Here is a 24,055-nt window from a genome sequence, read left to right on the forward strand (position 1 = left end):
TGCTATATATTTGTAAATATTTTAGAGAGTTGGAATTTAACATCTAAAAATTTGAAGATTTGAGATTTAAGGTCTAAGTTCTGAAGTATTCTGAACTACCCATCATCATGTATTGAGGTAAGAAAATTTTATATATAGCTCTATGATTGTATTAGTTCAAATATCTATCTATGGGAAAATTCGAGTATGTAATAAATAAATGAAGATTTAGAGTAATTTATAAAAATAGTATAATTAATCAATATCTTTAGACTTAAAACATTTCAATAGAACTTTAATAATTAATTGTATAATAATAATTTGTGTTTATAAATTAGTTTTCTCAAAAATTATAATTTTATCTAGATTATTTTTTATTGTTTGTTAAGAAAATAGAATTATTTTGTAAATTTTTAAAGAAATGTAAACAATCTTAATTATACAAATAACACATAACTTCAAGAATTACTTTTTTTTTATTTATTAACTTTATTAATTAATTTAATTTTAACTTTTAATTTTGTTCTAAAAATAATGAATTCAAGTTACTTAATTATTTTTTTCGATTAGTAAATTTATTTGATTAATTTTTGATCCAATTTATTATTTTCTTTATTTATTTATTAAACCAGTATTTATTTTACTTGATATAAATAGTATAGAAAAAATATGTAAACATTTTTAAATTTTTAATTTCTACACCATAAAAATGTAAATGAATAAGTAAATGTGTTTGGTATCTATCTATTAGTTCATATTTTTAAACAAATTTAATAAAATTTATGGATCAAATATTAGCATATTAAATAAAACGAAACTATTTTGAATTATATTTAAAATGAAGCGAGAAGTGAGAAAAGTAGAACATTTGTATATTTTATTAAATCAATAAAAATAATAATTAAATGGAAAATATTACATAGCTTACATTCTATTTTGGTATTTAATTTACTTTAATACTACCTATAAAGTGTGTAGGTCGATAAATTTATAAATTATTCAGAGAAATACTGATAGCCATAGTAAATAACTTAGTCATTTAATATTAAGTAAAGGGTAGTCAGTTAAGTATCTATGTAGATACATGCATTCTTACTTACTTATTTACTTAGAAAAATTTATTCACATTTAAAAGCTAAGCATAATCAAAAAGATAATTTTATTTTTCTTGCTCAAATATACTCAAATTTTAGTGCGCAGTTGAAATAATTTTAGTTCTTTAGATAGTTTCTTAGTAACATTAATGTGATAATCTAAATATATAAATTAAATTTTACAACTAAAGCAGTCAGTATTACAAAATGTGTAAGACTAAAAATAGAGTGAATTGTAATATTTTCTATGTTTTTTCTAATTTATTTACTAAAATCCTTAGTAAATGTATGTTTACATATGGGAGATATTTTTATCTTTATTTTGCAAATGCAATAAATAAATAAGTAAATTGCAGAAAATAATTTTAATAGAAATTTGTTAAAATTAATTTGAAAGTAAAGAACAAACAAACAAATATTTTATTCATTTGAAAACTGAGAAGTTTTGAAAAACAAAAAGATTTAAAAACAAATAATATATATTTCATTTTTATTAAAATTTTTAATTTTTTTGAAAATTTAAACTTAAATACTTCAGTTTTAATCCAATTTTCGAAGCACGTTTAGACAAAATTTAAACTAAATTTTTTTGATTTATATAATTAGATTAAAAATTATAGATGATTTATTGCACCAGTAAGAAAATTTCTTAAATATTTTGATTACTTAAAATACTTATTTACAAACTTACAGTTTTTAATGTTCTAATGTTAATTAATATTTAACATAAATTCATTTAAAAAATAATCCTATTTAACTTTTTTTCAGCTTTAAAGTAGAGTTTAAACAAAAATTTTTACTAAAAATGTTTGGCTAAAATGATAAACATTAATTTTGATAATTAGAGCTATATATCTATCTATCTATTTATATATATTTATTTATATTTCTGACATAATTAATTTAACAAGTAGAATTACTGAAGAAAAGAACCAAACTAAACAAACATATATATTTTAAGTAAGAATTTTATTAATTAAATCAAATGAACTATTTTTAAAATTATATTTAAAAAGCAAAGTTAAGATTTTAATAGAAAATATCCTTTTTTAGATAAAGCATTAAATGCAAATGTTTTAGAAAATTTTATTTGATTCCAGATTTAATTTATTTTATTTTATTTTAAATGATTAAAATTATTTTTAGTTAAAATTGACTTAATAATAAATAATTGAGTTGATTATGAAATTTTAAACATGCGTGGCTTTTTTAAAGTTTCATAATTTGATAGATTATTCAGACAAAATTATTGAGTCATCTATAATTTTTAAATTAGATGATGACTGAATGAATATGTTAAATTAATTATTTGAGATTTCTTTAAATTAACAAAGGATAAGTTTGTATGAGAACTGTTCTACTAAATTATTAGATTTTATAAATATTTTAAATTTACAATAAATTTACTTGAAGTTATAGACGAAATTATTATTTGAGAGATTTTTATAGCTAAAATTAGATCATCTGAAAAGGCTTCAGAAATTGCATTACTTTCATTAAAATTAAAAATAGAACATCAAAAAAAGTATTTTTGGGTATTTGTATCAAAAAACTCGCTTCTTTCTTATTAATTTTTTGATATCTTGCTTGCTTGCTGGTTGACAAAAAATTAAATATCTTAATAATACTTCTTGGTAAATATAAATGAAATAATACCAAAATAATTATTCTAGCTATCTTGTATTTTGATGAGTTATTCGCTCAATTTGAGGAGATTAAATTATTTCTAGGTTAATACTTCTCTTCTAACTAAGTACATTTAGACGATTTTCTTATTTATAAGTAGAAATTTAAAATATTTTGTTAAAAGACAAGAAAACCAATAATTTATTTGCTAAATACTTACTATTAATTGCTTTTAATTTTTTTGGTTCTTTACTTTTTTAATTATTGCTTAAAAGGCGTGAAGATAACAAGTTTTAATTTGGAACAAATTTGAATTTTTTAGTTCTCCTTGATTATGGAGTAAGAAAAAAAAGGTAAATTACTGAATAAAATATGCTTAAAATAACCAATTTACAATAAATTCTTCAACTAACGTTATTATCATAGAATATTAGTTCATTATATAAATAGTTTTTTATTTAAGTCAGTTTGTTTAGCATGTATGATTTTTATGCAAATTTGTTCAAAATGATTATTTGAAATTATTTATTAATTTAGGATTTAGTTATTTTCTTTAAAAGTAGCGATTAGATTATCTATCTTGCTTATTGAATACTACTAGTGGTTCTTCTTATTTTTTCTCTCAAATTTAATATAAAGTTTAAAAATAATTATGTTTTTAATTAGTTCTATTACCTGCTCGAGTAAGGAAGGATAACAACGACATGACTGATAGATGAGCTAACTAAGTTACTTTGAAACGTTACAAAAGATAATGATATTATTAAATAATTGTAAGAAAATAGAATGAATAATTAGAGTTTTCCATTTCAAGATAATATAGTAGAAGAAAAAATAATCCTATTTAATAAATTTTGTATTTTTGAGATTCAAGCAAGTGAGTGTGACGTGATATTTGAAGGAATTTTTTAAAAGCAAATTTAGGGCACAAAATAATGATGTAAATTAATTACTTAACTCTTTTGTTTATCATTTTTAATAGAATAATTTGTTTGCAAGTGAATGTATGTGTTTTTTTGTTTGTTTGTATATGTGTGATTTTTGGGAATCAAAATAGATAGCAGTACTGAATTATTTTAAAATGATCCTGACTATGAAAAAATGTTATGATTTGGAATACAAATTTGATAGTGGGTCTAAATGTGGATACCCAAAAATACAAAAGACTCAAGGAGAAACTTATTGGTTATGAGTGTAAATGTCTGCAAAGAAGAAAGAAATTTATCGAGAAATGTGCAAAATGCATAGTGTTTGAAAGATTCAGAATTGGTAAGAATTAAAAATAAAATAGAAAGCACTGTTTCGCTAAGAAAATTCTATATGTATGTCGATTATATCTTTCGCATATAAAGGCAAGATGCTAATCATTACAAAAGAAGAATAATTATAGACTGTATTATTTTAAGAAATCATCAGAATTTATATGTTTGGGTGCTTCATTTAATATTTCTAATTTTTAAACTAATCCTTTAAAGCACTTACTTAGACATCAGGGTTTTTTTTGTTCGGATATAATTTTTCTTCTCTTTTAAAATTAGATTAGATTAGCGAATTAGTTGCTATTTATTTGAGTATTTGCTAAGTATGTTCATTTATTAGAATTTTAAAAGATTTTACTTAGATTTGAGATGATTTTTAGTTAATTTCATTTTTCAAAGTGATTATTTGGCTATTTTAGTTTAGATGTTAATTATTCCATTTTAATTTAAATGGTATTTATTGTGTATAAAAATTGCATTTTATAATCAATTTTGCATTTTGTTTTGAAATTTAAATTTGATTTTTTGAAATACCAAGTGTTATTTGCTTGCTTGTTGCAATAAAGAATTAAGTTCATTAGAATAATTGAGGTTTAAAATTGGATGAATTTAGAAATAGGATTTATTTAACGGTTTGATAAATTTGTATCTGAGGAATTAAATTTGGCTTGATTTTGTTATTAAAGGAGAAGATTTAGATTAAAAACTGATTTATATTTTTTGCTATTTTGAATAGTCCGCATGTAAATAGCAATTAAAGAAGAATCAATTAGTCTCTTTTTTAACCAAGTATTTTGAACGAAAATTTATTTATTTGGTTGATTTTTAATATATTTGCGAGCAACAAAAGCAAGCTGACAAATAAATTAAAAATACAATTTAAATTTAAGCCATTAAAATTAGTGCTTGATAGCCATAAGTAAATATTTCATAAAATACAGCGTAACATAAATTTATTGTATATAATTGACATTAGGATTTCTAGTTAAATTGATATAAATATCCAAGTAATTAAAATAATCTTACATCGAAAAAGATATTTGTTTCTAAAAAGCGAGAAATAGAATGAGAATCTCAAATTTTTTTTTCTTTTTGGAGGGGTTACATTATAATTAGAGGGGGGTTTAAGCTAATTAATAAACCTAATTATTTTTAAAAATTAAAAGCAAATTATTAAGCCCCTCCTCAACAATTAATATAAGAATTAATTGAAGGGGACGTTTGATAAAGTAGAAGGCAATAACAATTATATATTGATTAATGTTGATTAAATGCTTAATAAATAGGGGGGACTGACTGCTTTCCTTTTTAAATAAAATTTGTTTATTTGCGAGAAAAGAAGAAAGAGAGTATTTATTATATATTTAAAACTGATAGGCTGAAAGATAAAAAGGTATAAATTTAGATATTGTTTATTTATTTATTTTTTTGATTGTTTGCTTGTTATTTTGTTTGACCCTTCAACCAATAAATAAGCTCGAAGAAATACTAATTAATTTTACAAAGTGAAAAAATCAGTAATATATCGTAATTCTCCTCGAATATTTCTACATTCGTAGATTTAATAAATGACAATTACTCAATTCGAATCTCTATAGTAAAACAAATTATTTAATTAAATATCAATCAATTAGAGCGACCCCTAAGATATTATTAAATAAGACGGGTGATTTTTTGTTACAATATTTCACTCATTCTTTTATACATTCATTTTTAAGTTTAAATATTAAAATGGAAATTTAATTCAACCTGCTAGATTATCACTAAAAGAGTGATTCTCACAACAAAATTTGCTATATGTGATATCAATATAAACAACTTTTTCATTTACAGTGTTGCATTTGGAGTAAATTCCCTTTTCTCGTATATTTTGAAAAAGAAGAAGCAAGAAAAGATAAGCAATAATATAAAAATAAAAATAGAAAAAATGATAGAGCTAGAGGCAAAGAAAAATTGATATATAGACAGTTTAATAGCTAGAAGGTTTTGCTTAATTTGTTATTGGTTTTCTTAATTAAAATATTGGTTATGTTTTCAGTGATAACTTATGTATTTTATTTATGATTTATTTTGTAGCCCCTAGTAAAATGTAAATGCTTTGCTAATAGAACTTATTATTACTTTAGTACATAATATTTTTAATTATACAAAAGAAATAAATACATTTATTTATATCCTTTTTTTGTCTTGTTATTTAATTTATTTATTTTTCTTAGAATACGATCAAAAAAAATTAATTGATTGAATATCAAAAATAATTAAGGGGAGAAAAGCGATCAAAGAAAAAATTTAAGATTGGCACTGTTCAATCAATCATTAATTCATTAATAAATACATAAAGAAAGCAAATGAAATAATAATTAATAAATTAATTGATAAAAAAAGCAAGAAAAAAATTCATCTACTATTACATTAATAATTTGAATAAATAGAAATCAAGATATATCAAAAAATCATAATTTTTTCTTAATACAAACAATTAAATTTAATAATCCTATAAGTTTACCTGAGGTAGAGAGACTCTCAGCCTAGATTGTAAAAGATTTAATAAATAAAATTGAGTTATTAAATACAAGAAGAAACAAGCGCACTCAAAAGAACAAACAAATATACAAAACAAAAAATATGGAAACCGAAGGCGGAGGCTAGGAGCCGAACAACAGCTCTATCATATTTAGCTAAACAGACAACAGCGTTGAAATCACCCCATAAAAAGTTAACTCTGAAGAAGACATCCAGCCCTCTCTCATTGTAGAGCCAAGGCTAGAAAATAAAAAGCGCAACAAGTCTTTTTAAAAGAAAAATAGAGAATAGATGAGAAACAGAATTAAAAGTAATAGTCCATTCCATTCCTTTTTTTTAATTAAATTTAATTTTTACACTAACAAAAATATTAATAAATCAATCAATCAAAAAATCAATTCATCTAATTAATCAATTTGTTTTTTTGTTTGTTTATTTTCTTGCTTGCTTGATAGGAACCTTCCTTTACATTCTTACCTATAAATTAATAAACATTTTGGCAGATTGGTTACCATTTTCTACCTCGAACTAATTAAATTTTGATTTTTTTCGTTTGTTAATGATGATTCGATAGTAAAATACTGTTTGATTATTTGGTCAGTTAATTGATGTTGGATATAATTTTTAATGTAACTGAGAAATTTTTATAAAAAAAGCATTTATCAATATAGAGTGATTATTATATGTTATGAAATTTCTACTAATTAACTAAATTAATAATGTGATTGATTGTCTTGTGAAATTTAAAATTAGTCTTTTTATCTTCAGCTGATTTAATTGCTTTTCAGCAACTGCGAAATGTGTAATAATAAACAAATGAATGGATTTGCTTAGAAAAGCATCGAGCAATACATGCTCTTTGCTATGATTTATTGTAAAAACTTACTATTTGATATATGGAAGAATGGATCATTCAATCATTGATTAATTTATTAATAATAATTTATTTAATTTGGATTTAAATTTTGTGAGAAATCTAATTAAAATTGCTTTAGTTTTGTTTTCGCAATTAAAAAATACTTGAAAGGCATTTTCTCAAAATAAATGAAAGATCATTTCTTTATTTGCTGGATTAAAAATGCAAACTAAAAAAGCGAATTTGTTTAGAAAAAAGCTAAAACAAAGCACTATTAAAGATTTACGAGATTTTTATAAAGGGATAATTAATTTTAAGGCAAAGAGTAATAGGTAGAAGTATATATTACTTTTAGCCCTATTTATCTAATTATCTATCTGTTGTATTGAATAAGAACTGGTTTGTCTGATGAAATTGATGTTTTGCTATTTTGAATTGATTTATGACGCATTTTATAAATAAATAACAAGCTTATATATTTATTTCACTATCTAATAATATTTTTAAATTAAATTTCAATAGACAGTCTCTTTAGTAATAGCAAGAATAACAGCGTAGCTTGCAGCATGGAAAATCTAGTTGATACTCTATAGCAAAATTAGCAACTACAATTGCCTGAACAGTCAAATTCTATGAACATCATTTCAACCTCTATGGTCCTTTCTTCTGACTTTAACACTTGTGAGACTTCTACTCAACTTGCTGCTCCTGCTCACTCAAAACCAAATCATTTCCAAACAGAAACTCACCCAAGGAAGTAAGTCTTCATCAGACTTCAGTCATTTGAAGACCAAGACCAGATAGAGAGGGACAGAGAACAAGGAATATTTAAAATTTCTGGAAACTTCAACGACTTCTATGAGCTCAAAGGTATTTAATACTATTCAAACATTTATTCATTTTTTAAATTTAATTTAATTGATTAACTTACTCACATACTTAATAATATGCTAAATTTATCTTAATTTTTTTGTTCTGCACGAAAACAAATTGATAAATGGATCCTCACTTATATCAATATTATCTATAAAATGACATTGCAAATAGCTCCATTTAACATCATTAATCAATTTTATCTATGTCGGAAATTTGTTTCATGACGAATTTTTACTTTTTAATAATGGTCTAATTTTGACCATATAAGAAATTTAATTTACACTTTTATGATAATACTAATTATAAATTATAGAAATTCTCGGAGAAGGTTGTGTAGGACTTGTGAAGAAGGCAGTCCGTAAATCAGATGGATAAGTGTTCGCAGTGAAGACAGTGAGAACTCGTGATGAGGAAACCATTGAAAATGTAAAATTAAATTTTATTAATGAGTGAAACAAAACAAGAGAGGAGTAAGATGTATTATGTATGAGAAAAGAAAGAGGAAGCAAATAGAATAAATTTGAAATTGGTATTTTAAACAAGCCTTGATTAACTTTTAGGTTAATCAATCAATCTTCTTTCTATTTTAATTATAAATGCAGAATTCTTCTGCTCATTTATTAAAGTATTATTTCTTTCATGCATGAATGAATGGATAAAGAAATAATCTTACCATTCATTATTAATATAATTTATTGTACTATTCCAAATTTTCTTAAATTTCCTTATTCGAGGACATGCATGCATACATGCATATAAACATACATTAATAATTAATATGTAATTTCATTTGAAAATCACTAAAAAATAAATTTAATCAATTTCTAAATCAACTTGAATTTACCTGAAAATTATATTTAATATTTTCTCATCCTTGCTTGTGTGTTTGCTTACTTGCTTTTTTGATAGTAATTTTACAATGATTAACTCAGTTTTTTTTAATCAAAGATTAAGTAAGAGTTCTTACATTTAAAGTAATTGAATCATCCCAACATAGTTAAAGTCTATGAGCTCTACATTGACAACCTCAGCGGTAAAATTCACTCAGTTATGGAACTCATAAATGGAAAGGAAATGTTCGAAGTCATTCACGAGCTTGGCCATTATTCAGGTAAAAATTATATTTTAAAACTAATTCGGAAGAAAAATGAAGATAAAAAAATTGAATTTTGCTTTCAAGCAAGCAAAAAATTTGAAAATGTAAATGAGCTAGATTAAGGGTTTGCAAAAATGAGCCTAATTTAAAAAGTAAAATTATAGAAAAGAATAACGTTGGCCAATCTGCTAATTACATCAAGTAGAAAAAAAATAGACAAAGATATAAAGATACTTTAAAAATACAAGATATATTTGATGTTAAGCGAAAAAGGCTAGGTCAAGCAGCTTAAGTTAAAATTATTTCAAACTTTTTAACAGGATAGAGAAAAAAAAGGGAAGCAAATTTCATCTTTGAGAAAAATATCGAATAAATATAAGCAATTTGAAGACGCAATTTGAGCAATTTAGATTACTCTCTAAGATTCTAAAAGAAATAGATAAATCTATCTAAACACGTTTACAATTTTACTTAAGACTTCGCTCATTTGAAGAAAAATTGGTTTAACTTTTAAATTAAATTGGGTTATTCTACGAATAAACAATAAGTTAAAACTGTAAAAAAATATAAATTTTTCTTCAAATCTCCTTTTATTGATAATAGCCAGCCAACAGATATATTAATTATTAAACTGAATAAGCAAAAAAGCAAAAAAAAGCAATAAAATTTAAGATTAAAAAATAGTAGCGCAAATCATTTATTTTTACCACAAACATAATTATTACTTTGCCATAATTAAATTTCATCCTTGTCTTTGTTAATTAATTTATACTTATCTGAATTTACTCAAAATCTTCCATTAAATATTTAATCAACTCTCCGCAAACACACTAATTAATTTCTCTTTTAAATTTTTAAAAGATTTATTCATTTATTTTTTAATAATGTAAATATTTTTTTAACCATAAAATATTTTTATAATAAATAGAACTAGTTGCCAGTAAAATATTTTCTCAAATCCTCGATGCTATTGCTTACATGCACTAAAACTATTGCTGTCACCGCGACTTGAAACCCAACAACATCCTCTGCAACAGTGGTAGATTATTAAATTTCTAATTTCTTTTATTAATTTGTTTGTTTCTTTGTTTTGGAAATGGCATCATATATTTAAATATAAAAATATGCAAAGATATTCTTCAACTTAATGAATGATTATTTCAAAAACCAATTTCAACATAAAAATTTAAAATAATCCAACCCAGTTTAACATAAATTTCAATTCAATTTAATTAATGTAATTTTTATTTAATTAATTGTGCTTTCATTTCAATTAAAATATTCTTACTATTCACCACCAAAAAAAAATCTTTCTAATTCAAAATACAATTTTGTTTATTAGCAAAAAAAGGGGGAAAAAAAATTTTTGTTCCAATTTTTGCAAAGATAATTTTAAATTACATTTCAATCTCCTTTTTTGATGTAAAATCTTAATAAGAATAAATAATATCTAAAAACAATTTACCATTGCTTTTCCACAATCATCAAATTAATCTCCGATGAATACCAATTAATTAACAAAAACAAATATAAAAACTTTCAGCTATAAAAGTAATGCTAACAATTAAATAGCAATAGATTTCAGTGGTTGCAAAAAAACTTACTAACTTTATCTTACATTTTAATTGAACGAAACCAATTTTTCTTTATTATTTCTTCTCACTTTGATCGTTCCAATTTTTTCCGATAAATATATCTAAATTATAAATAAATACTACTTACTTACTATGATTTGAAGATTAATTTAATAAATTTAGATGACTACATTCATATTTTAATATATATATAGATTATTTTTAATAGTCTTAAATCTAGATTTTTATAAAAATTTCTTTATCATTTTTTTGATTTTTCACATCTAAATGATTTATTTAATTTTGACTATTTTTACAAAATCCTCTTTTGTCTTAAGATTAATTTTGATTGCCACTTTTTAGTTGAAGAATTTTCTCTTATTAATAAATAAATATTAATCATTTTTCTTTTATATTTAGATGGCACTGAAGTTAAAATTACTGATTTTAATGTTTCCAAATTCAGTGATCACTACAAGAACTATCAAGGAGGAGAAAGCATCATTCACTAGAGCATCAAGATGTGTACCTATACTGGCACAATGGCTTTTTCTGCTCCCGAAGTATTCAATGAAGAAATTTGCTATGACGAAACAATTGACATGTGGAGTGCTGGCTGTATCTTATTTACTATGCTCTCCGGTAGAGAACCTTTCTAAGCAGAATAGTAATTAACTACTTTAAAATTTATTTTAATCTACATTAAAACTAATTTAAATCGCAATCCACAACAATTTACAATAAATTGCTATGTAACACAACAAAAAACATTAAAATAATTTCAGAATTTTTTATCATTTTGAGAATAAAAATAAAAGAATGTTGGAAAAAAACAGCTAAATCTTCCATTTTAAAAGCAACTTCAATTTTATCTCTAATAATATTATTTTTTTTCCTTTTCTATTGATTTTAGAATAATATTTTTTACAATTTCAATGCGTATAAAAAAAAAAAAAAATTACATTTCTGATGTATTATTTGCTTAACATATATCTATCTATCTGGGAATTATTAAATCGTTTATTACTTAACCAATCAAATGATAAATTCAATTTGAATTTTTTTTAATAAGGCTTAATATCCAAAAAAAATAAGAGTGTAAGTCAAATTCTTAATAATTTCCAAATAAGAAAACGAAAATAGAAAAAGAAAAAAAAACAGACTTTGTTTACTTTTTTTTGTTTAATAAAAAAAATCTGAGATTAGGATTTGATAAGAAATAATTCCAATTAATATTTATTCTTTTACAAAATTGAAAAAGGCAAAGTATTTAATTATAATTGTCAAAAGTATGATCGTATAACATTATTAATTAATAAATCAATCAATCATTGCTTTTCTTCCTTTAATAAAAGAAAATATACTATAGCTTATCAGAAATGACATAATTTTATCAACTAAACCATTTATTTCTTTTTCTCTCACTCTACAATAATCAAAGCACAAATTACTTAATCATCATTTAAACTCATAAATGATGCTTGCAAGATTATTTTATTTCAATTAAGTACAAAGCAATTATAGAACCAATCTTACATAAATAATTGGTTATATTTTAATTTATTTTAATTAACAAGCATTTTAATTGTTATTTTAGGTGATTATACATTTATAACAAAATTATATATCAATCTCACAAATATTTAGCTTTTAATTACTCTTTAATATTTATTGATTGATACTTATTATCAATTAATAGATAACCATTTATTATAATTTTCAAGACTTAATAGCCAATTTATTGCGCATTTTCACTTTTCATTTAAATATTTTGCTAAATATTTCTTTTTAAATTTAATTAGTGTTCATGACCTTGTCAAGTTAATTTGCTAAGGAAAGTACAACTTTGATGACCCAGTTTGGTAAGACATCTCCTCTGAGGCGAAGGATTTGATTTCAAAGTGCTTGACTGTTGATTCAACATAAAGAATAAAACCAGAAGAGGTATTTATTTAATTAATTAATATTTTAATTTATTTATTAAACAAAAATAAATTTGGCCATACTAAATTGCATAAATCTAGACAAATTTAAATAATTTGAGTCTAATTTCATTAGAGATAGTACAAAAAATGTGATTATAGTTGCTAAAAACACTCTATTACTATCGATTTTATAATTTAATCACTTATTTAATTAATAAAACAGGCTTTAAAGCATCCTTTTATCACAAGAGCTAGAGTAAGCAGCAGCTTTTCTTCTATGACTAATGAATGTGCCTCACCTGTTAAAATTCCCATTATCGATATTTAATAAATCCAACCCTTTATTGAAATTGAAGAAGAAAGAAATGAAGGGGTAAGCACTACTCCTGCTAATGCAAATTTATGTAGAAAATAATTAAGCCAAAACATAGACAGACTCATTGTAAATAACTCCAAAAAGAATAAAAATTTAACTAAATTTAGCAATGAGCGTCCTAGAGCTGTTAGTAGCATTTGCATCTAACTTTGCAACTAATTTGATTACCAGAGCTTACTAAATAATCAATAAACGTTAAATGGCCACTAATTCACCGAATTGGAAAATCATGAAGAATAAGAAGAAGAAAATGATGAATAATACAATGAAGAATAATTCTAGAGAAAAAGAAAGAAAAAATTTACTATGATATTTAGTAAGGAAGACTGCTTTTCAAATCACGCAGATACTGACTCAAGTTCAAATAATCTTGTTAATAAAAATGAATAAAATAAAGTTAGTAAAGAGCAAACTAAAAATTAAAGTATTTGCAAATTGCCATAATTTGACTCATTAAAAAACCGTTCTACTAACTGGAAAAAAAAATCAAATTAATCAAGCACTTAAAATTTGTTAGAAGATTCATCACAGTAGCAACTAGACAATTAAAATATGACAACATCTTCTTCTTCATCTTCTTCCTTATCTTCTTCTTTGAGTCCTAAAAACTAAAGTTTCTCAAACAGTCGTAATAGAAATTCTAAATCCAAACAAAACTTATACTGGAACGATGAAGAATCTGAAAATTATTCTGTCTCTGATTTCGTTTCAAATAACAACGACTCAAAAAGCAAAAGAAAAAGCAATAGTAAAACTGCTTCTAACGAAAGCAGCATGTCATTCATCAAAAATGCATTCAAATCTTTTAAAAAGAGATTCGTTTTTTCATTCTAAAGAAGCAATTTGAACAGCCAAACCCAAAGAAGCTTTTCTTGTGACATTTAAAATTCTGAAGATTTTAAAAAAATGCAAGAAAATCAAGAAGCCTTGATAAATGAAATCAATCTGCTTAGATGCAAAGAAAACTCCAATAAAAACTAATAAATTAACCAATCTTATTGCTCATTCACAAGCGGCATTGAGGCTCTCTCAAAGCTCTGCGTACCAACAATAAATAGATTAATTAACCCACAAAGCAAATTCAGCAACAGTAAAAATGTTAATTCCAGTGCAAACCCAAGAGTAGAAATCAACATCAAAGAATGAAAGAACAAGCAATCGAAACTAACTGACACTTCAAGAAGACATTCAAAATTATCAGCAAATATTAAAACCATCTAAATAAATATGAAGATAATTTAACATTGATAAAAATATTACTAAAAACAAACATAGAGAAGGACTAGCATTTTATTGATAGCTCTTCTACCCTAAAACAAACAAACAAACAAAATATTCTTTTAAAACTCAAACTAGTATGAATAACTTGATTTAATCTCTTTACAAAAGAAGGTATCTATCCCACCAGTAAACAAATCATTAGCCAAATAAATAAATAAGTAAGTAAGCAAGCAAGTACAGGTTCTAACTAGTTGATCTTCAATTATCTATTTTAAAATAAATCTTTTTAAACATAAATCATTAGAAACATCTGTAAAAAAACCAAACACACATACACATAAACAAATATTCTAACAATCGAACATAGAATAATAAATATAATTATATATATAAATAAATAAATATATAAAATAAACTAATAACCATAATCCACCTTATCCACCTTATAAATAAAAAATATAAAACATACTAAATTAAGATAAAGATCTCATACAATTTTAATTTATTCATATTAAAAAACAAACATTAAACCATGTTAAATTATCTCAAACTATAATTTAGATAACAAATTAAATAAATAAATAAATAAAATCTATCTATGTAAGTATTCCTTTATCCTTCTTATTTATATATCTCTCTATCAAATAAATATCTATTAATTTTTTCAATGCTCTTTTTAATATTACTTTAATGCCATTTTTATTTTTATTAAATTTGTTAAAATAATTTCACCTCTTTATATTTTTTTTAAATAATTTTGAACTATTTGCATAATAAATCAAATAATATACTTTAGATTCATATCTGGAAAAAAAATGTTTGTATGTGTGTATATTATATTTCTTTAAAATATTTACTAAATTATTTATTTAAAATATATGGCTAATGATGGTTTAAGTTTTTAAATATTTTAAGCCAATTTTCTTTGGTATTCATTAATTAAATATATTTAACAAATTAATTATATTGAAATCATTTTTTGATAATATAAGGCCTTATATCCTGCTTAATTTTATTTGATAAAAGATATTTCAAAGCTAATTAGTATACTGACTGAATTTTGTTTAAATACGTTTTTTATATACTATAATCATCATTTATTAAAACCAACCCCTACCCCATCTTATCCCTGTTTAAGAAAGGAAAATTTACAAAAAAAATTATCAATAAATAATTTATATTGAATAAATATATCTATTATGGTATAAAATAAATTATAATAAATAAATATTAAATTGAGATTATACTTTAGAAGCAAAAAAAAAATTTGCAAAAAGTATTTGAGAATGTTAAATTTTTAAAACGCAAATTGATTATTTTTAAAAAAGGTATAATTAATATTTAACAACTTTGTTTATTATAAATTCTTTGATGTTTCATCAAATATTTAATTAATATATTTAAAAGTTTTCAATTTATTTTGTATTAATTTTAATTATTTATTTATTTACTAATATGTATTTGTCTGTCTTTTAGAAGTTAGTTGTGATTTTTCGTTTGAAATTTGACGGAATTTGTTAAGATTGATTGATATCTTCAATTTTCAAACATTTGGAGAGATATAAGTATTTGTTTATATATTTATTAAATTATTTTGAGATGTTTAAAGATACATATATAATTATATTGATAAGTAAATAAATAAATGCATATAAACATATTCATACTATTTTAATTAAACTTTCTAAAAAAACTTTAAAAATTAAATATATTTACAAATAGGAATATGAATAAAATAATAGTATTTTGTTTAGTATTAGCAATAGTATCTGTATCAGGTAGATAATGGTTTCATGATGTTAAGGCTACTTCATTGAATCCTGAAGTAAATATTTATCAATTGTTTCATCTATGGTAATGTTAAAAGGTTTAATCATATTTTTTAATATAAATAGTTATTTGATTAACTTGTTGGAAAAGATAATCATTATTTTGTAGAATTCTTTACTCCTTGGTGCGGTTATTGTTAATAAATGGCTGGTGAATGGAACAAAGTAAATGCTAAATATTATTTTTTTCTTTTTGAGAGGGATTTTTTCTCATTTTTCTCATTTTAATCAATTTTGATTATTTTTTGGAATTGAGGAGTTAATTTTTAATTCGAAGCTAATTAATCTAACTAACAAAATAAATAGCTGTTTAGCCATTATGAGGAAACCTAAGAAACTCGTAAAGATGTGAAAATAGCTAAAATAAATTGCGATGATCATTAAAGACTTTGTATTGCTAATGATGTTAGACAATATCCCACTGTTTTACTCTATAAAGCAGGAAATAAGAGACCAACTCATTAGTATTAAGGATGGAGAAAATTTGAAGATTTTAGAGATTTTATTGAAACACATGCTCCTAAGCCAGTTTAGGAAAACCCATAGGAAGCAAATGATGATTAAGCAAAAGCTCAATAATTAAATGAAGAAGAATAAAAGTTAAAAGAATAGGAAGAATTGATTAGACAACATGAAGAAGCAATTGAAAGATAGCACAGAGAATAGCTTTTGTTACTACAAAGATAAGAAGAAGAAGACAGATTAAGAAGATAATAAGAAGAACGAATTAGGTTAGAAGCTGAGCAAAAATTAAGAGAGATTGAAGAAGAAAGAATTAGAAAATTACAAGAAGAATAAAACAGAATTAATGCTTAGAGTAATCAATAAGAATAAGCTTAAAATTAAAATTAGAATAATTAGGCTAACGATTCAGCTATTATGAACTAAATTAATCAAGTTTTATAATAAACTAGAAGCATTTAGCATTAAATTCAGCAAGTGCCTTAAATCCAATCACTAGTCCATTAACTCAAAGTTAACTTGGATTATACAATTTAAAAAGTTGATATAGTCGAATAATATCTCAAGCATTAAAAAGAAGTTGCATAATCTCTTCACTCTGAAATCTAAAAATTACAAGCAGAAGTAAAGTCTCTAAAGTCAGGCTCTCAAGATAAGGAAAACGAAGGACAATAATAGTAACAACAAAACTAGCAATAAGTTAAGCCAGACTAACAAAAAAAGCCTAACAAAAATGCATTACCAGTTGAAAAATCATTTAACATTATGCATTCAATAATTTTTATAGCCGTAGGTGTCTGCATTGGCTACATTTTCTTCAAATTCTTTTCAAGATAAAAATCTCCAGCTTCATTACTCATCTCACATGATTAATTAGGAAAAAGTAATTGAAATAAATATTTATCAAAAAAATTAGTATTTGAATACATACATATTAATCAATATTCGCTCACTTTTTACTCAAAAATATAAAAACGATTTTCATAAAATCAAATCAAATTAAATTAAATAAATTTATAATATAATTAAATCATATCAAACTAATTTTTTTAATTATTAATTTAAGTTTTAATTTTATACAAAAATAATTTAAAATTGATATTTTACTTCAATAAATGGTTTTTGATTAAAACTTAAATAAGATGCTGATTTTATATTTAAAAAGATCCTAAATATTAATAAATAAAAATACTTTGTCAAAATAAACTACTTTATTATTCTAATTCAAAGAAAAACAAATTTTATTAAAAATTACACAAAAAATTTATTTTGATTTTACTAATAATTATACAAAAAGTTTACATTGATTTTACTAAATATAAAAAATGCATTTTTAATACCTATATCCATCTATTAATAATTAACTTTTCTAAGATGATAAAATCAAACAAAATATTATTTCTAAATATCTCCCTTAAATAAATTTTGTTGAAAATCATCTTTTTATGTTAATTTATTTTGGTTTGTTTGCTTTTTTATATTTTAAGTCAATAAAATTATGGTAAGTATTATTGTTTTATTTTGTTTATTTTAAAAATTTAAATTTCAAAACAAATAGAAAAATTACAAGTATGCTTGCTATTAACTTTTGAAAGACTTATTGGAATTTTTTTACATATTTTTAATCAAAATAAAATCATCTATTAGAATTATAAATGATAGAATAAAAGATTTATATATTTTTTGAAATTGTTGTTTTTTTAACTATTTATGTTTATTTTAATATGAATTTATCTATCTATATTAATCATAATTATTAAATGAAACAAACCTTTTTAATTAATTAATACAAATTATCAATGAATAAATGAAATATTCATTAAATTTACAATATTTAATTTATAATTTTAGTTTTTAGAAGTATTTATTTTAATATAGAAGTGAATTGTTTATCAAATTATTATATTATATGAATGATGGCTTTATGAATTTCATATTTGTTTGCAGCTTATCCATTTTTAGAGACTAACTTAATATTATATTTAGTAAACCACTTTTTTATTGAGTGGTAAAGCTATCATATCAACATCTAATTTGAATTCTTACTCTCCATAATGTTCATAGAAACCTAAACTCACTGTGAATTGGTTTTGCTTGGGGGTGAAATTGAAAGGAGCTTTTTATTTAGCTTCGTTTGCTTTTCCATATTCAATTGTAACTTTTTTATATATTTCATAAGGACTTTCATTTGAATCTTCTGCAGAAACAAGTAAACTGTTTTTATCTCCCTTTTAAAGGACTATCCTTCTTTCTAAGATAAATTCTGGGATTTCTATTTTAAGCTTTTTCATAACCATTTTCATAACATCATCACACATGGCATTTATTCTGAGAGTAGCTAAAGAATCAAGAGGAGTCTTTTACAAATTAACAATAACTAAATTTTTTCCTAATTTTGCTGTAGTTTCAGGCATATCAGCTGCAGGAGTTACTCTTAAACTGCTTCCTAAAACTAAATGCAAATCAGCCAACTAAGAATGAACGAATCCATCATCTTAGTCTTTTTCAGGGAGGTTTTCACCAAAATTTATAATAGAGTCATATAGATCTCCGTTACATTATTAATTATCACACTTTCTACCAGTTTTATGATCATGTACTTATTGGGCTGTTCTGACTCTAAAATCTCTCATGTATTCTTTGCCACACTTCTAGCATTTTTCTAGATTTGTGTTGCCATGCAATTCGGCTAAGTGGTAAGTAGAAAATCCACTTCTTCTGTGTAAACCATCTACATTCTAACTTATCAAAAATTTAAGATATCCTTATCTCTGTAATTCAACAAGAGACATATGAGTAGGAGATGGTATTGCCTTAGACATGCTTACTTTTACATTACTTTTAGAGCTGCCTGTCTTTTAAGCTAATTTTTCCCATGCACCTGGACCAGTTGGAAGTACTGTATTGATACCACTTCTAAAATCTGGAATTCCAGTAGAAGTAGAAATACCTGCACCTGTAAAAGCAACAAAGTGCTCAGAACGTTTTATCATATCAACTAAAATATTTACTTTTTCTTCTAATTCTTTAGGTGAATCAAAGAATTCCTTTTTTTCATCGTCTGTTTTATGAGCTGTATTCATTTGGATATATAGTAATGTTGTATAATATTTGTAGATTGTAAAGATTTCTTTTATATTATTTATTATTATTATTAATTTTTTTAATTATCTTTTATATGAACCTAATTAAGTCTGTTTGACTTTTAATATTTAATATCAATTCTTTTATTTCTTATTATTTCTGAATTATTATATAGAAAAATTATTCAAGAGTTTCTACTTAAATTTTGATTTCTACTTTAATTATTTTGTGGTAGAGGATATTTTGGGTTATTAAAATTTAACCAGTTATTTTATAATGAACAAAACATAAACTCATTTTGTAAAGTTTTCAATACATTTAGATAACTGTTTTCATATAAATCAAGTATAAGATCAGTTTTAACTGGGTTTTTAAAAGATACGCATCCATGTTCTCCCTCTACTTGGACTGATTTCACTTATAGCCTCATTTTAAGGATCAGAACAAACTCTGAAACAATTTTACCTTAAATGAATACTCTTCTGGTTTAATGTCCTGATCTCCAAGTTTTAAGAGTTTCTATGATGGTGTTGATGGTTTTGATGATGATGATCATCATCATCTTCTTCTTCTTCAACAAACTCTTCTAAGCATTCTTCTGTAATTTAATTATAATTGTCCTCTATTACTTCCTTGTATTTGGATGAATCGATTTATTTATTTATGCTTGCTTTATTTATAAAGTCTTGGGCTCTAATAAGCCTTTTAATTCAATAGCTTATTGCTCTAAATTTATTATTGTAATATATCTATCTATTAGAATGATTTGAGCGGGTTTAGCTAAAGGTAATTGATATTTCTTTTAATACAAATATATAGAAAGGCAAATAAATAAAGAAATAAAAAAATGTAAAAAAAAAGGGAATAAGGGAAAAAAAAATGATTTAGAATTAGTAATCTATTTCAGACTAAATGAATAATCAATATCAAATGGAGGAAAGCAAATAACGGATTTCAATAGATATGGTAAATTAAATTAAAGCTGATGGGTTCATTTAAAAATTATAAGAAATACATAATGATCAAATCGATTCAATCAGCTTGCAATTTGTTGGTAACACTATTGATGAGATTGGTGCTAAGCATTTAGGAGAAGGACTTTCAAAATGTGCTACTATCACTTCTTTACATCTAGAATTATTTGGAAATATGTTTGGTGATAATCGTTTAAAGTATTTAGCAGAAGGAATTTTAAAGTGTGTTTTTCTCACTTCTTTAAATCTAAATCTAAGTTTGAATAGTATTGGAGAGAATGGTGTAAAGTATTTAAGTGAAGAACTTTAAAAGTGTGTTTTTCTCACTTCTTTAAATCTAAATTTTCACTGCAATAATATTGGTGATAATGGTTTAAACTACTTAGGAGAAGGGCTTAGAAAATGTTTTACTCTGACCTCTTTAAATCTAAATCTAATCAACAATAGTGTTAATAATATTGGGGCAAAGTATTTAGGAGAAAAACTCTCAAAGTGTATTAATCTCACTTCTTTAAATCTAAATCTAGGCTTTAATAGAATAGGTCAAAATGGTGTAAAGTATTTAATAGAAGAGCTTTCAAGGTGTGTTACTCTCACTTCATTGAATCTAATTCTATTAGATAATTAGATTGGTGATTATGGTGGAATGTCCTTAGGAGGAGGATTTTCAAAGTTTTTTAATCTCACTTCTTTAAATCTACATTTGGGCAATAATAGGATTGATGAAAATGGAGCAAAGGTTTATGGAGAAGAACTTTCAAAGTGTTTTAATTTCACTTATTTAAATCTAGATCTAAGCAGCAATCATATTGGAAAGTAAGGTGCAAAATATTTATTAAAAGAACTTTTTAAGTGTGTTAATCTAACTTCTTTACACCTAAATCTTAAGAGTAATTAACTTTGTGACGCTGGTGTAAAGAATTTAGAGGAAGGACTTTCAAAATGGATTCATCTTGATTCTTTAAGTCTAAATGTTAATGAAAATTTAATTACTAAGAGAGGTCTATAGTCTATAGGATAAGGACTTTCAAAGTGTGTGAATCTCACTTCATTAAATTTAATTCTAATAAATAATAATAATTTTGGTAATATTTCTAAGAATCTAGGAGAAGGACTTTCAAAGTGTGTTTCTCTCACTTCTTTATATATAGATATTGGATATTATCATTATGGGATAAATAAATTTAATAATATATTCAGAAAAGCCAAAAGATTGATAAAATATACACTTGTATATAAATGAGTTGATCAATTTATTCATCTGAATATTTTAGAGATTTCTAAAAAATTATTTTATTTATTTTTATTAATATTAGTAAAAATAAATAACCATGAATATAATTTTATACATATTTTCAATATATTATCAAGGTTTTTATGTATTTCATTTTACTGTGTATTAGATTATAATAAATAATATATAGAAAAGCACATAATTCTAATTTCAAAAATAAGTCTTTATAGGTTTAGCTAAAGATTTTAAATTTTGCTTTGCTGTTAATTTGAATTTTGTTATCATTGAAATTAGGTTTACATAAAAACTACATAAATATTTCACAAAAAATCAATGCTTTTACATAGGTTATTTTACTAAAAAAATACACAAAAGCTACACAAAGTAAATGATAGTATGAGTAAAAATAAAAGAAAAATATCTTGAAAATCGGAATAAATCCTCTTTAGATTTTTTATTGAGGGATTACATTTTAAAAATATTACTTTGAAATATCCTAAATATTATTTTAATTCTTACTTTTAATGAAAAAATTATTTTGTTCACAACCTCTAATTATTTTGGAATTTATGTTTTTTCTGTAGTCGTTGTTGAATTAGTTATCAATTTTACTATTATTTTTTCAAAAAAGTAAATAAAGTAGAAGTTTGAAGAATTTAATTATAAAAATTTATGTTAATCTAAATTAATAAGTAACTAATTAAATCATTATAAGAAAAGTGGTTTTATATAATAGTAATTAATACTTATGTAATATAAAGCAGTATTTTAATTAATTAATTAATTCATTTTTTATATATTTTTTATTTTCATATTTCTTTGCAACTAATCCATTTTTATTCTTTTGGTGAATATTGTATTAAATATTTCACTTTTTTATTAATGGAGAGAGCAGCCATATCGATATTTAAGTTAAAATCTTGCTCGCCATAGTGTCCATAAAAGCTTAAATTTAGAGAGAATGTTTTATTTTTTGGTATGATATTGAATGGAGCCTTAAGTAAAGTTTATTCAGGATGTATTTTGCCGTAATCTACTTTAATTTATTTAAACAAATCATAGGGGGAATCGTCCGAGTCTTAGCTTGAAACTGTTAAGGCATTCATACCTGTTTTTTCTAAGACAACTCTTCTTTCAAGAGTGAATTCTGGTATATCTAATCCAAGTTTTTTCATAACCATTTTCATAACATCATCACACATAGCATTTATTCTGAGAGTAGCTACTGAGTCTAAAGGAGTTTTTTGCAAGTTTATTATAACTAATTTTTGACCTTTTTCTGCAGTGGTGGCAGGCATGTCTGCAGCAGGTGTTACTCTTAAACTACTTCCTAAAACCAAATGCAAATCAGATTTTTTTGATTAAGCAAATCCTTCATTTAAATCTTTTTCAGGTAAATTTTCACCAAAATTTATAATAGAGTCATAAAGATCTCCTTTGCATTTTTAATCGCTGCACTTTCTACCTGTTTTGTGATCATGAACTTTCTATGCATTTCTAACTCTAAAATCTCTCAAGTATTCTTTGCCACATTTTTTACATTTTTCAAGATTTGTATTGCCATGCAATTCAGCTAAGTGTTAGGGTGAGAAACCACTTCTTCTGTGCAATCCGTCTACATTTTAGCTAATAAGGAATTTCAAATAACCTATTTTTTGTAACTAAACCAAAGCCATATGTGTGGGTGAAGGAATAGCTTTCAACATGCTAGTCTTGATATTTTTATGCTTATTATCAACTTTTTAGGCTAATTTCTCCCAAGCTCCTGGTCCAGTAGGAAGAACAGTGTTAATTCCACTTCTAAAATCAGGAATTCCTGTAGAAGTAGAAATTCCTGCTCCTGTGAAAGCTACAAAGTGCTTTGAAGTTTTAATCATTTCAGCTAAAAGAGTAACCTTTTATTCTAAAACATCAGGAGCATCGAAGTATTCCTTTTTTTCATCTTCTGTTTTGTGTGCAGTATCCATTTTAATTTGATATTTTTACTTTGAAAGATAATTTCGTTATTTAATTCTAATTTATTTATTTAGTTCTTATTTTTTTTATTTGAAGTTATTTAATTATAAA

General features: G+C 23.6%; 8 protein-coding genes across 8 annotated transcripts; 5 read left to right on the forward strand and 3 right to left on the reverse strand. All coding sequences in view use genetic code 6, as the record gives it.

The window, feature by feature from the left end:
* Positions 1–3,839: 3,839 nt before the first annotated feature.
* TTHERM_01018370 (hypothetical protein) lies at positions 3,840–5,183 on the forward strand (the record flags this gene model as incomplete). The annotated part of the gene is made up of 4 exons (XM_001010284.1): positions 3,840–3,968; positions 4,090–4,281; positions 4,695–4,747; positions 5,075–5,183. The coding sequence occupies 4 exons, from the start codon at positions 3,840–3,842 to the stop codon at positions 5,181–5,183; spliced, it is 483 nt and encodes a 160-aa protein (XP_001010284.1).
* An 835-nt stretch (positions 5,184–6,018) lies between these two features.
* TTHERM_001018371 (transmembrane protein, putative) lies at positions 6,019–6,468 on the forward strand (the record flags this gene model as incomplete). The annotated part of the gene is made up of 1 exon (XM_012796158.1): positions 6,019–6,468. The coding sequence occupies one exon, from the start codon at positions 6,019–6,021 to the stop codon at positions 6,466–6,468; it is 450 nt and encodes a 149-aa protein (XP_012651612.1).
* Positions 6,469–6,583: 115 nt separating this feature from the next.
* TTHERM_01018400 (Serine/Threonine kinase domain protein) lies at positions 6,584–14,330 on the forward strand (the record flags this gene model as incomplete). The annotated part of the gene is made up of 8 exons (XM_001010287.2): positions 6,584–6,791; positions 7,860–8,207; positions 8,527–8,639; positions 9,162–9,324; positions 10,238–10,348; positions 11,304–11,550; positions 12,686–12,827; positions 13,032–14,330. The coding sequence occupies 8 exons, from the start codon at positions 6,584–6,586 to the stop codon at positions 14,328–14,330; spliced, it is 2,631 nt and encodes an 876-aa protein (XP_001010287.2).
* Positions 14,331–16,050: 1,720 nt separating this feature from the next.
* TTHERM_01018410 (thioredoxin) lies at positions 16,051–17,587 on the forward strand (the record flags this gene model as incomplete). Its single annotated transcript, XM_001010288.4, has 3 exons — positions 16,051–16,230; positions 16,301–16,399; positions 16,541–17,587. 3 exons carry the CDS (start codon positions 16,051–16,053, stop codon positions 17,585–17,587), a joined length of 1,326 nt encoding a protein of 441 aa, XP_001010288.4.
* A 1,040-nt stretch (positions 17,588–18,627) lies between these two features.
* TTHERM_01018420 (SIR2 family transcriptional regulator) lies at positions 18,628–19,779 on the reverse strand (the record flags this gene model as incomplete). The annotated part of the gene is made up of 1 exon (XM_001010289.1): positions 18,628–19,779. One exon carries the CDS (start codon positions 19,777–19,779, stop codon positions 18,628–18,630), a length of 1,152 nt encoding a protein of 383 aa, XP_001010289.1.
* A 185-nt stretch (positions 19,780–19,964) lies between these two features.
* TTHERM_01018430 (hypothetical protein) lies at positions 19,965–20,342 on the reverse strand (the record flags this gene model as incomplete). The annotated part of the gene is made up of 1 exon (XM_001010290.3): positions 19,965–20,342. One exon carries the CDS (start codon positions 20,340–20,342, stop codon positions 19,965–19,967), a length of 378 nt encoding a protein of 125 aa, XP_001010290.1.
* Positions 20,343–20,659: 317 nt separating this feature from the next.
* TTHERM_01018440 (kinase domain protein) lies at positions 20,660–21,997 on the forward strand (the record flags this gene model as incomplete). Its single annotated transcript, XM_001010291.3, has 1 exon — positions 20,660–21,997. One exon carries the CDS (start codon positions 20,660–20,662, stop codon positions 21,995–21,997), a length of 1,338 nt encoding a protein of 445 aa, XP_001010291.2.
* Positions 21,998–22,797: 800 nt separating this feature from the next.
* On the reverse strand, positions 22,798–23,955 carry TTHERM_01018450 (SIR2 family transcriptional regulator; the record flags this gene model as incomplete). Its single annotated transcript, XM_001010292.1, has 1 exon — positions 22,798–23,955. One exon carries the CDS (start codon positions 23,953–23,955, stop codon positions 22,798–22,800), a length of 1,158 nt encoding a protein of 385 aa, XP_001010292.1.
* Between the last annotated feature and the right edge of the window lie 100 nt (positions 23,956–24,055).

The sequence above is a fragment of the Tetrahymena thermophila genome (genome assembly GCF_000189635.1).
Source record: "Tetrahymena thermophila SB210 genomic scaffold scf_8254760, whole genome shotgun sequence".
In the NCBI taxonomy this organism is placed as follows: Eukaryota; Ciliophora; class Oligohymenophorea; order Hymenostomatida; family Tetrahymenidae; genus Tetrahymena; species Tetrahymena thermophila.